The 13,018-nt window shown below is 43.6% G+C and overlaps 1 protein-coding gene across 4 annotated transcripts in view; it reads left to right on the top strand.

The window, feature by feature from the left end:
* Positions 1 to 13,018, top strand: part of ANAPC1 (anaphase promoting complex subunit 1) — a 261,021-nt gene that overhangs the window by 86,381 nt on the left and 161,622 nt on the right. For all 4 annotated transcript variants that reach the window (XR_004538746.1, XM_033936934.1, XM_033936932.1 and 1 more), the window contains 2 exons: positions 3,421 to 3,569; positions 7,770 to 7,848. Coding sequence is in view for 3 of the 4 variants with exons in the window: in XM_033936934.1 (XP_033792825.1) it covers positions 3,421 to 3,569; positions 7,770 to 7,848 (228 nt within the window). In the remaining variant the exon portion in view is untranslated. The remainder of the gene's footprint in view (positions 1 to 3,420; positions 3,570 to 7,769; positions 7,849 to 13,018) is intronic.

The raw sequence follows: 13,018 nt of genomic DNA, 5'->3' as shown, positions 1-13,018 counted from the left end.
TGTTGAAGATAGGGTAGGGTGAAAGAGACTAATGATTAGTAGAGCAACTTCTAGAACAGATTTTTGGCTCCTATGTTTTGAGTTTTCAGATAGAGATATACAGTATACGGAATATATTGCAAGAGCTGTCCAGCTTTAGGTTCAGTAATTGCTAGCCTCCCCAGTGGTGCCAAGCCTGGAATCTAATCTTCAACCTGAGAAAATATGACTCGATTACAGCCTTCACCAGTCAACTGCACTGGCTACCCATCCCATTACGAATAACCTTCAAAATTTCATGCATCATTCACTGCATAATTTACGGAAACTCCGCGGCTCCTCTCATCCAGCTCTTCTCCAAGGCATGGTCTACTTCCCGCAGAACCCTCAACAGAATACTTCTAAATCTCCCTTCCACAAAAAAATCTTCAATACAAACGTGTTTTCCACTCCATGTTCACCTTTCTACGAGTAAAAACTTGGAATGACCTTACAGAAACGACCAGAACAGAACCTAATCACACCATATTCCGGAAGAAACTGAAAACTCATCTATTTGACACTTAATCACCATACCCTCTCCACACCCCACCTCCTTCCTGCCTCTTCTTTTCTCCCTTTCCACTCCTCCTCCCTTCTCCATCCCTGCCCATCTCTATAAGTCGCCTTGAGCCTGCCTAGGTATGAGCGACACAGAAATAGAAGATTAGATTAGATTCCTGGTGGATTCATTCTATGACCCGATCATGGTCTATATCCACTTTGTGACGTAGGTGGTGATGGATCATAGGTAAGGCTGCCAACTGTATCCAGATTCACAGGTCAGGGTTGATACAGTTTTGGGTTTACCCCAGTGCATGCTGGGGCTTGTAGTTGCTTTTCTTATGGAATGCAATTGGGAAATCAGAACTGCAAGTCCTTGCTTGCAACAGGGTAAACTCAGGAGTGGATCAACCCTCTCCAGTGAATGGATCCAGTTGACAGCCTTACCCATAGATATCTTTGGTTGTGGACTAGTCAGCTGATTCAGGTCCATGTCTTTTGAATAGCAAGCAAACCTCTTTGTTTTACCTTGTTGTTATCAAGAAATAAGACTAAACTAAGATTCTGATTTACACCCTTGGGTCTGCAGGAAAGCTTTAAAAAGAGCTAAACTTTAATCTTAAGAATTCAAATAGCCACTATTATATGTTTCAGTAGGGGGAAGCCTTAGTAGCAGATAGAAGGAGCTAATCTGCATAAGATCCTGCAAAGGCCCCTGGGAGCTGTTCATTCACCCTGAGTAAAGTATGGTGCTAAAAAGGACAGTTCCAGAGCAAAGAGCTGAAAAAAGCAGGAGCTCCTTTGGGAGCCAGGCTACTCTCAAGAAGAGGAATGCTGGCTTTGGTTTAACCCTTGATAAGCCTGTTAGACCAGCTTGCTCAGCAGAGCTTGGAATCCAAGGGAGGCTCAAGCGTGATGACTGGCAGAGGGTCTGGTGGAGTTGTGCGAGTGACCAGGAGAGTGAGTGATTGGGAGAGTCCTCACAGAGAGTGGCTGAGGGATTGGAGGAGTCTTTGGGGAGTGGAGATGTCTGACTGGAAGACATCCTCATGGAGAGTCCTCAGGGCGTGCATCTGGAAAAAAATGACTGAGTGACTAAGAATTGGTCTGGAAGAAGGAGTAGCTAGAGAGCCTGATAGAGCTTGAAATCTAGGGGAGCTCAAGTTTGACTGGTGGAGGGACTGGTGAAGAGTGTCCAGGACCCGTGGGGACCCAGAAGATTGGGGATTAGAGGACTGGTGGTGACCCTACAAGCAGCTGGAAGAGTTTGAGGTTCAAGGCTGATGGGGACTGGTGAATGACTGGCAGAGGGATCATTGGCAACTGGTGGAGAGACTATTAAATGGTACCAGAAGCTGCCAGAAGACCCAAGAGCAAGCAGCCTGTAGACCCTGAAAGCACTGGCCAAAGGTGACTGGAGGAAAGACCAGTGGGGCTGGCAGCGGAGAAGCTGCCCAAAGACCTAGAGGGCCAATGAAGGGTTGGAGAAGATCCAGAAAAGAATGAGGATCAGGGAAGACACGGTCAAGACCAGGAAATGTCTGGAGGGACCTGGTCATGTGTTTTAGAAGTGTATGAATGACGTGTGTGTTGATGTTTTCGCAGAGCCTTAAGATGGTTGGAAAACCAGAAATGCCTGGGGAGTGTGTGATGCAGTGGTTAGAGCTACAGCACCAGCACCCTGGGGTTGTGGGTTCAAATCCCGCACTGCTCCATGTGACCCTGGACAAGTCACTTAATCCCCCAGTGCCCCAGATCCATTAGATAGAGTGTGAACCCACCAGGACAGATAGGGAAAAATGCTTGAGTACCTGACTAATTTGTAATCTGCATAGAATTGTAGGATATACATAATATAAATAATTTAATAAATTAAATAAATAAATAAGTGATAGGCAATGACCACTTGGCCCGATCACAATTGCATAAAATTACAGAAATAATAGACCAAATTACCCAATGGTAACCAATCCCATTTTATTGCAAGCATCTATACCAGGGCTCTCAACCCAGTCCTCAGGACACCCCTAGCCAATTATGTTTTCAAGAGACTCAATAGATTTGCATGCATTGTGGGTACCATGAAAACCTGACTGGCTAGGTGTGGTCTGAGGTCTGGGTTGAGAACACCTGATTTATACTAAAGGTACAATTTTAGTTTTTACTATGAATTAGTCCAAATATCCAGCCAGGATCCAATGCAACTTGAGCTTAAATTGTTTTTATTATACCTCTAGGTCCTCTCCCTGCCCATCCAACCCACCCCCTTACTATATTCCAAGCTTAGCACTGTGTTCACCCTTCCTAATGCATCTGTAACAGCCTAACATTCCGAACAAGTTGGGCCCTATTCTATAAACGGCGCTGTAAGTTAGGTGGTGGTAGTTGCCCTACCGCTGCTTAATTTAGTTGCTTTAATTGGCTCTAATCGGCATGGTATTTGACTGTGTCATTTAAAACCTGATTAAAAACTTGTTTAAATAAAAAAAAAAAAGTATATGCTGGAATCACACCTACATCAGGACACCTAACGGTGTCTCATGTCTAAGTAGATGTGGTCAGGAGTGGAGCAGGACTTGGGCGCCGTTATGCATTTTTCACTAAAAAAATTTAGGTGCCTGCAGTGTAGGCCAGTAAAACCCTGGCCTACATTGCAGATGCCTAAGTTTTCTGGTAGGCGCCATTAGCTGCAATTCTTTAAATGGTGCCTGAGTGCGATTGACACATGGCTGGTGCCATTTTTCTAGGAGACTGCTGATTTAGGCACCGTTTACAAAATCTGGCCCTTGTGTCTCCAATCTTACACAAGCAACTCATACATTTAGGTCAAATTCATACATTTTTCCTAAAGAATCTCCCACTTAACCATTCTTTTTACATTTTTTTAAATGTCTTAAGTCCAAATAGGCATTATGCATCATCCCTCGTGTTTTACTGAGGACCCTCCAAGCGTTTATCAGTGGCTAAGCTCCTGTCTGAAAGGAGAAGAGGTACAACCTTATCCTTACCTACCAGGAGTCTGTGAAAGGAGCAAGCTAGCAGTGCTGGTATGTATGGGGAACTGGTTACTCATCTTGCCTTCTCCATGTGCTTCCGTTAGAAGGTATAAAAACTGATATCTGTTTGAATGATTTCTAGAAACACACGACAGCGAAGTTGAAGTACAGAGAATTTGAAGTGTCTGCTCTGCCCTAATTTCCTGACAGAAATATTTCTTTACATTTTTCAGGGATGTGCAAATTCATAAGAATAAAAGCCAAATGGCCCATCTAGTCTGCCCATCCACAGATAATGGTTACTGTGAATGGGCAGACTAGATGGGCCATTGGCCTTTATCTGCCATCATGTTTCCGTGTTCTATGTAATATTAAGGAGTCTATGTGTTTGTGTACACATTGGGGTTGGTATTCAAACTGATTTAAGCAGCCTGGAGAATAGCTGTATTAAACTTAGGTGGCATACTGGCATGTGTGCATGGAGGGGAGAGTGTGGCTCAGTGGTTAAAGCTACAGCCTCAGCACCTTGAGGTTGTGGGTTCAAACCCACGCTGCTCCTTGTGACTCTGGGCAAGTCACTTTATCTTCCCTTTGCCTCAGGTACATTAATAATAATAACAGTTTATATACCGCAGTACCGTGAAGTTCTATGCGGTTTACAAAAGATTAAACAAAGGTACAAATTGATTGACTTTAAGAGGGGTGGAAGAAAGAAAATTAATAGGACAGGAAATCCATTGTTGAGGAGAAAGTGATCAATAGGACAAGTTAATCGCTATTGAGGGGAGAGAGGTGAGTGGATCAGTTATCTAGATGCTTTAGGAACAGGTGTGTTTTTAGACGTTTCCTAAATTCCTCATAAGTAATGTGCGAAAGCAATTAGAAACATAGAAATAGACGGCAGATAAGGGCCACAGCCCATCTAGTCTGCCCACCCCAATGACCCTCCCCTACCTTTCTCTGTGAATAGATCCCACGTGTCTATCCCATTTGGCCTTACAATCAGGCACGCTGCTGTTCTAGGGCTTTACCCCACGATGCTGCCTGGTGTGAGAGAAGGTGTTCATGGTGTTTTTTCAGTTTACAACCTCTCATTAGACAGATTGTAAGCCCACAGGGTCAGCAAGGAAAAATGCTTGAGTACCTGAATAAATTCATGTAAACCATTCTGAGCTTTCCTGGGAGAACGGTATAGAAAATTGAATGAATTAAAGTATTTGTTATTATTTTAAACATTTTCACACGATGGGTATGTTAAATGCTAGTGCCTAGTTTATAGATGTACCCTTCAAAAAATTGACCTAGTTTTATGGATGACAAACTTAAGTGTATTAACTGGCTTCTGGATTTGAATATTTGAAGAATGATGAATATGCCCATTTCTTATAAACAAAATGTCTCGAATGATTAGTGTGAGCATACATTCTTAAAATAAATGAATTTGAGGAAGAAAAGTGAGGAAAGAACTATGTGTAACTGAAGAAAGTTAACTAAACAAGTTGATGTAAAGTATATAATGCTTTGTGGCTGTGATCGTTTCCTCAATAAAACTCTTAGGTGTAACCCTTGACTCTAATTTATCATATCATGAACAAATCAGCACAGTGGTCAGCATAGACGTTGGAACGGGGGAGACCACAGGGGCCGTGGCCTCCCCCAAAATTGCAAATTTTATGTGCCACTTTTATCCCTGGTGGTCCAGAGGTTCAGCGGGCAGAAGTGAGCTTTCCGCACTCCTGCCTGCTGCTAACCCGGTCATTCGCAGCTGGTTTCTTCTGCCGCTGAGCGGCAATGAGCAGGAGCGCACTTTCTCCTGCTCGGCGCTCAGTGGCTTCTTTGATTGGCTCCCGCAAATTTTTGCGAATAGCGAGAATTCGCAGGAGCCAATCAAAGAAACCGCTGAACGCCAAGCATGAGTACCAAAGTGCGCTCCTGCTCACTGCCACTCAGCGGCAGAATAAACCAGCCGCGACCGATTGAGTTAGCAGTGGGCAGGAGTGCAAAAAGCTTGCTCCTGCATGCTGCACCTCTGAACCACCAGGCAAGAGGAGGTAGGAGGATGGAGCAGGGTGCAGAGAGAGGGTGGGTGCAGAGTCTGACGGGGGTGTGTGGATGGATGGGTGCAAAGTCTGACGGGGTGTGTGGTGGCTGGGTGCAGAGTCTGATGGGGGGGTTGTGGCTGGATGCACAGTCTGACGGGGGGGGGGGAGTCTGACTGGGAGGGGGTGGCTGGGTGCAGACCCTGACTGGGGATGGCAACTGGGTGCAGAGCCTGACAGAGAGAGGCTGGTGTAGGGAGTTGGGAAGGCAGGTAGAACAGATGCTCAGGGGGTCGGGAAAGACAGATACTGAACATACTGGGAGAGGGTTGGGAAGGACAAATGTACGGGCTCTGGGGGGGGTTAGGAAAGGAGGAAAACAGAGATGCTGCTTAGGTGGAGTAGTGGGAAGGGAGAGAAAGAAAGGCTGCCGGTGGGGGAGGGAAAAGGAACAGAGAATTGTTGGACATAGGTGTGTTGCGTGAGAGGGAAAGAGAGAGGATGTATATGGGGAAAGGAAGAAACAGGGAGAATTGTTGGACATGATAGTGGTGAAGAGGAGGGAGGGAGGAGAGATGTCCCAAAGAAGGAAGAGATGTCAGACCACTGGAATTGGAAGGAGAGAGAGATCCACACACAGAATGGAAGGGAAAGAGGGGAGAGAGAGATACCAGACCGCAGAAAGGAGAGGAGAGAGATGTTAGACCTTGGGAAGAGGGAGGGAAGGAGAGAGAGATGTCAGACCATGAGAGAGGAGAGAGATGCCAGACCATGGGAAGGGGGAAGAGATGTCTGACCATGGGAGAGGGATGATATGGTGCTTAGGGATGGAGGGGAAGGAGGAGATGGTACACAGCAATGGATGTGACAGGGAAGAGATAAGAAGAAATGCTCCTTATGGGTAGATGGGAATAGGGGAGAAGAAAGATTGAGGAGATGATACACATGGATAGATGGGAAGGGAAGGCATGGAAAAGTAGATTTTGAGAAGAAAGCAGAAAAATGGAAGAAAGTTGATTTTTAAAAGTTAATGCTAAAGATGGATGTATGGCAGAAAGTGAAGGAGAGAAAAACAACAAATGGATAAGGTGGCCATGGATACACAGTTAAGAGCACAGACAGAAGGAAGTGTAGCCAGAGACTAGGAAAGATGGTTTGAAAACCAAAATCACCAGGCAATAAAGGTAGGGGAAATGATTTTATTTTCAATTTAGTGATTGAATTGTGTCAATTATAAGAAATTACATCTGCTGTCTATATTTTGCACTGTTCAGGAAGAAATGCATTTGTTTCTTTTTTTGGGGGGGTTGTACTGCATGCAGAGTCTTGCATCTTAGGGTTTTGTTTGTATATATTAGAACTTTTAGTTTGTGGGCCTGTATTTGCATAGGTGTTATTTTCATGTTTGACCAAGGCCAGGTGTTCTGGTAGGAATGAATGTTAATAAACATGTATGCTTTGCATAGTTTAATTTTGTGGTTAACCATTATGTATTGTTAATAAGATTATATTGTTTGTATATATGAAAAATGAATGGAAAAAATGGTATTACAATTAGTAGTATTATGGGACAGGGTCTAGGGTGGAGCTTGTGGGGCCCCCAAACAAAAAAGCGTTCCGCTGCCTATGGTGGTCAGCAAATGTTTCTTCAGATTACGACTTATTCGTTCTCTCTCAAAAATTCTAGACTCATCCTCAATAAACATTCTAATACGTTCTTTAGTAATCTCGTCTCTTAACTATTGCAACTCGTTGTATAAAGACATCACTCAAAAAGAACTGAGAAGATTACAAATCATTCAGAATACCGCAATTAAAATTATAACTAATTCCAAGAAGTACAATCACGTAACCTCTCTGTTAATAAGAGCACACTGGTTGCCAATTGGTCATAGGATAACTTATAAAATTCTTCTGCTAACCCTCAAAACACGTGCCTCTAACAGTGCAGAAATCATTAATAAACCCTATAAGATCGCTTAGATCTACCTCACAGCACCTATTATCTATACTGCCTCTAAACCACTAAAAGGCCCCAACATTGTGGAATGCCGCTCCAATTAATCTAAGAGAAGAAACATCACTAAATCTTTCCTGAGGAGAGACAGACTGAGTTCTTGGAAATATAGCTGATAGTTCTAGTGGATATGAAGCTTTGAATGTCAACTTAAGCACATAGTTATAAACTGTTGGCTTTCTTTTTCTTGAACAGAGCTTTGCGTTGTACATCCTTGGTGATGACAAAGCTGTGTCTAATGATGCATCAAAGTACTTGTCAAAAATAATTGCAGGTGAGTTGTTTTTATTCCTCTCTCTTGATAGCAGAGGAATATTTTATAGGGATCCCTATTTAAACAGTCTTCAAATTCTTGTTGCTTAACTGTTAAACAGTGGTCTTTCTTGATGGATATCTTACCGTATAGCTGAGAAGTTTAGGCTGGAGGCACCTTGTTTTATCATATTTATGAAAATTGTGTTCTGTAATGCAGTTGTGATGGAAGGAGTGTTGTTGCATATTTGATGGTTTTGGGGGAGGTGGGAGATAATCCTACTTTACCTTACCTAGCCAGCCTTCTTAGTTATTTCTTGTCTACTCCAAGGGTGCATCTCTGCTGTCAAATATGACTTATGAATGTCTGTAAGATATCACTTCCCATCCAGGACAATTTTTTTTAAATCATTTTCACTCGTTTGTCCTCAAGTTATTTGACTCCTAGCACACTTCTCTTTCCTTGTCTAATTAAATAGCTTTAGAATAATTTCATCAGGAACCAGTACTGGCAGCTGAAGAGGCAGCTTTCCTGGTTGCAGAGGTTCTCTCCTATTTCCAGCTACCTTGAGAGGATCTGTGGCAGGCTGCAGCACATCTTCCCAGCGGGGTCCGCTCTTAGCCTACTGCCTTTCTGTGGCATCCGGATAGGAAAGGCCTGATTTCTGAGCACTGGAGGAGGCTCCCTTTAAACTGACACAAGCAATGTCCAAGCTATATCCTATGGACCAGGATTTCTAGCAGATGTTTGCTAAGCTTAAAGTGGACTCTCTGGTGGCTTAGGTGACCAAGTGCACATCCCTTCCCTGTGTGTGTGTGTGGGGGGGGGGGGTTAGGTGGGGGTTAGTGCTTAAGTATCAACAGGATCACAGACTGGATGAGTTGCTCAAAAGAAAGTTTGAGGCCTTGTCTCTGGCTGTGCAGGCTGCTGCGGCAGCCTCCTTTGAGGCTCAAGCAGATCATTCTAAATTGCGTGACCCAAGCGGTATGCATTCGGATCCCCCTTCCCAGCTGTTGCTGGTGGTATTGGACTATTGACCAATGCCTTGTATGATCTGCTACAGGTAGTGGGCAAAGTCTCAGCTTATTCTGTGTCTGCTCACGGAATACTGTGAATCAGAAATTGGGCTTGGGATTCCACCTCCAAAGCCACGCTCAACAGACTTCCTTTCAGGGGTAATATGCTGTTTGGCCAAAGGTTGGATGGCCTCAAGGCTAAGTGTCCAAGACCGCTGCTCGAAGTCACTCCTGGACAGCAGACCTACGACCTCTAAAGGGCAAGCCCCTGGGTCCTTTTGTGGCTCCTGCCATTCACACCTTTCATCCCAGAGATCCTTTCAGAATCCACAGCAGAGATTCTCTGGAAATAGAAAATCTCAGGGCTCCACCTCCCATCCAGGTGGTCAGCCCAAAAAGTCGCAATGATGCCAGGCCTCCAAACTCCCCGTACAAGATCGGAGTCAGGCTATTGGACTTCCTGGGAGCATGGGAGGCTAATGACCGACCAATGGGTTCCAGAAGTCATCCGGGACGACTACAAGTTGGAGTTTGCTTGTCCCCTCTCTGCCTGGTTTGTGGACTCACCTGCGGGCAGACTAGAAAAAGCAGCTCAATTCCAGATGACATTCCAAAGGTTGCTGGACATTCAGGCGATTGAGCGGGTTCCAGCCACAGATTTGAGTTCTTTATAATGTCACTGGGGTACTAATAGTTAAATATTAGTGGAAGTCAGAAAAATATTAGAGTTCAAATAAAAGAACTGTCTTCTCATTCAAATTGGTAACCAAACTTCAGGATTGCAACCGTCACGTTTGAAAGTCACTCAGAGGTATAGAGTTCTTCAAGAAGAGAGTTGCGCCCTCTAGTGATGAACTAAAGTATATTTTTCAGTCGTTGCAACTTTATTAGTTCTGGTTACGCTCCAAGTTTGATTACAAAAGTAAATAAATAAATAAATGTCTTTACAGTCTTTCAAACACTTGTATGAAAATACTTTGTTTTTTCTTATCTTTACAAATCTTTTCAAATGAACATAGCTCTGTGAGAAAATTGAGAGCAGCTTGATAATTCAGTTTATAACAGGTTCGGGGTCTCTACGTGGCCCCGTTTCGATTCCTTCTTCAGGAGACCCTATTGTATGTAAATTGAAAAACCTTTTCAACCAGAACTAATAAAGTTGCAACGACTGAAAAATATACTTTGGTTCATCACTAGAGGGCGCAACTCTCTTCTTGAAGAACTCTATACCTCTGAGTGACTTTCAAACGTGACGGTTGCAATCCTGAAGTTTGGTTACCAATTTGAATGAGAAGACAGTTCTTTTATTTGAACAGATTTGAGTTCTGGCAGATACTCCATATATTCCGTTGTGCCCAAGAAAGGCTCAGAAGATCGGAGGCCCATCCTGATCCTCAAGTATGTCAATGCGGCTCTCAGAATGCCTCATTTTCGAATGGTGACTCTCTGGTCAGTCATTGCTTCAGTGCAGCTGGGGAGTTCCTGGCAGTACTGGACTTAATGGAGGTGTATCTCCACATCTCAGTATTTCCGGACTACAGGTGCTTCCTTCTGTTTCATGACCTAGAGCAGCATTTTCAATTCAAGGCCCTTCCATTTGGCCAGGCAATAGGTGCTGGTTGTAATGGTGGCTCACCTCCACAAACTGGGTTGGCTAGTCCAACCTTACCTGGACAACTGGACTGGCTCATCAGAGCTCCCTCACGAGAGGAAGCAGAGAAAGTGATTCAGACCATCTTGACTACACTTCAGGATATGGGTTGGATTGTCATCCTGAAGAAGAACCAACTGCAGCCCCCTGGAGTATCTGGGTGTCCGTTTCAACATGGAGAAAGGTCATGTGTTTCTTCCAGGGGCACGCAGACTGAAACTTGGGAGCCAAATTTCAGCTCTTCTGGCACAGCAATCCCCATTGACTTGGGATTATCTTCAGGCCCTATGCTCAATGGTGTCCCCGATAGAAGTGGGTGAGAGTGCATATGCATCCCCTACAGCACTCTCTTCTTTCTCGTTGGTCTCCAAAGAGGGACCCTCTGCATATTAGACTGCCCTGAACGACGGAGGCCCACTGCAGCATGTCTGTTGCTGTCCTCTGGGATGCCTCTAACAATTATAATAATAATAATAATAATAACTTTATTTTTCTATACCGCCATAGTCAGGCGACTTCTAGGCGGTTTACATTGTAAGAAGGCTGGACATTCAGCGAATAACAAGTACAGTACAATACTAATACAATACAATAAATTCACATATAATACAGTAGAGTGAGTCCAAATTCAAAACATACAATAAGTTTAAATACAGTACCGAATAAAGAGACTAGATGCAGTACAATAGTCTAAATGGTAACTTACATATTAATTGGAGATCTAAGGGTAATGAGTGTCTGAAAGATTTAGAACATCCGTGAGAGGGGTCTTAGTGGGGAAGGGACCGTTTTAGCCGATGAATTTAGCGAATAGGGTGGTTTTGATCGATTTGCGGAAAGTATTATAAGTCATGTTTGGTTCGTTTATGTGGTTTTTCAGCCAGGTTTGCTGTCTGTTCGCTTGGAACTGGAAGGTTCTGTCCAAGAAGGATTTGTATCTGCAGCCTGTAATCTTTGGGTATGCAAAGATGTTTTTGTTTCTGGTCGTTCTTGTGGGGTTGTATAGGGTGAAGTGAGTTTGTAGGTATGAAGGTGCTAGTCCCCAGGCTTGTTTGAAACAGGTGCAAGCGAATTTGAATAGAATTCGCGCTTCTATTGGAAGCCAGTGTAGTTTTTTGTAGTAGGGGCTGATGTGATCGTTTTTTCTTAGCCCAAAAATTAGGCGAACGGCGGTGTTTTGTATTAGTCTCAGTTTTATTATTGTTTTTTGTGGGATGCCTAGGTAGATGATGTTGCAGTAGTCAAGGAGGGATAGGATCAGTGCCTGTACCAGCAACCTGAATGAAGAAGGGTCAAAGTATTTTTTTAATGGTTCTTAGTTTCCATAGTGTGTAAAAGCATTTTTTCACTAGTAAGTTTGTGTGGTCGGTCATAGTTAGGTGAGTGTCAAGAGTGATGCCTAGTATTTTTATGTTTTTGGAAATTGCGTATTCGTGATTATTTATTTTTATCGATGTTCTCGTAATTTTGTCATTGGGACTAGCCAGAAAGACTTTTGTTTTTTCTGCGTTTAGTTTTAGTTTGAAATTAGTGGTCCATTTATCGATTTCGGTCATTGTGTTTGAGAGATTGTCTATAATTTCTTTTGTGATGTCGTTTAAGGGTATGAGGATGGATATGTCATCCGCATAAATGTAGTATATTAAATTTAGTTTTTGTAGTAGGTGACCTAAGGAGGCGATATAGATATTGAAAAGTGTGGGGGATAGGGGGGAACCTTGAGGTACGCCTGAAGGGTTTTTCCATGGTTTAGAGTAGTTTCCATTGCTGATTACTCGGTAGGATCTATTTGTTAGGAACTCTTGGAACCATTTCTTTGCCTTTCCCGAGATTCCCATTGCTTCAAGGCACAGTAGCATGATTTCGTGGTCTACCAAGTCGAACGCGCTGCTGAGATCTAATTGTAGGATCAGTGCGCTTTTGCCCTTGCTAAAGAGATCATAAAGGTGGTTCAGCAAGGAGGCTAGGACAGTTTCTGTGTTGTATCCTTTTCTGAATCCTGATTGGTGATCGTTAAGGAGGTTGAATTTGTCTAGGTAATTGACTAGTTGAAGGTTGACCAATCCTTCCTGTATCTTTGTGAAGAGGGGAATGCTTGCTATGGGTCTGAAATTGGATGTCAGTGCTGGGGAGGCTTTCTGATCTTTGGGGATTGGAGTGATTAGTATATGTCCCATTTTTTTGTTTAGTGTTCCGTTTGCAAGGGCGAATGTTAGCCATGTGAAAAGTTCCTTTTTAAATTCTAGGGGGGCAGTTGACATGATTTTAGAGGGACATGTATCAAGTAGGCAGTTAGATTTGGTGTACTTGTTAAATAAATTTAGGAATTGCTGCCAGTTTGGGTATTCGAGGTGGTCCCATAACATGTCTACTCTGGTGTCTTGGTCATGGACCACACTGACAATGGATGCCAGCCTCTTGGGCTGGGCAGCACACTGCGAGGATCTCCCAGTGCAGGGGCGATGGTACTCATCGCAGTGCCATTGGTTCATCAACAGATTGGAGCTCCGGGCCATCCAGTTGG

Source organism: Geotrypetes seraphini, chromosome 3 (genome assembly GCF_902459505.1).
Source record: "Geotrypetes seraphini chromosome 3, aGeoSer1.1, whole genome shotgun sequence".
Lineage (NCBI taxonomy): Eukaryota > Metazoa > Chordata > Amphibia > Gymnophiona > Dermophiidae > Geotrypetes > Geotrypetes seraphini.
Note: the sequence above shows the minus strand (reverse complement) of the source record. Positions and strands in the feature narration are given on the sequence as shown.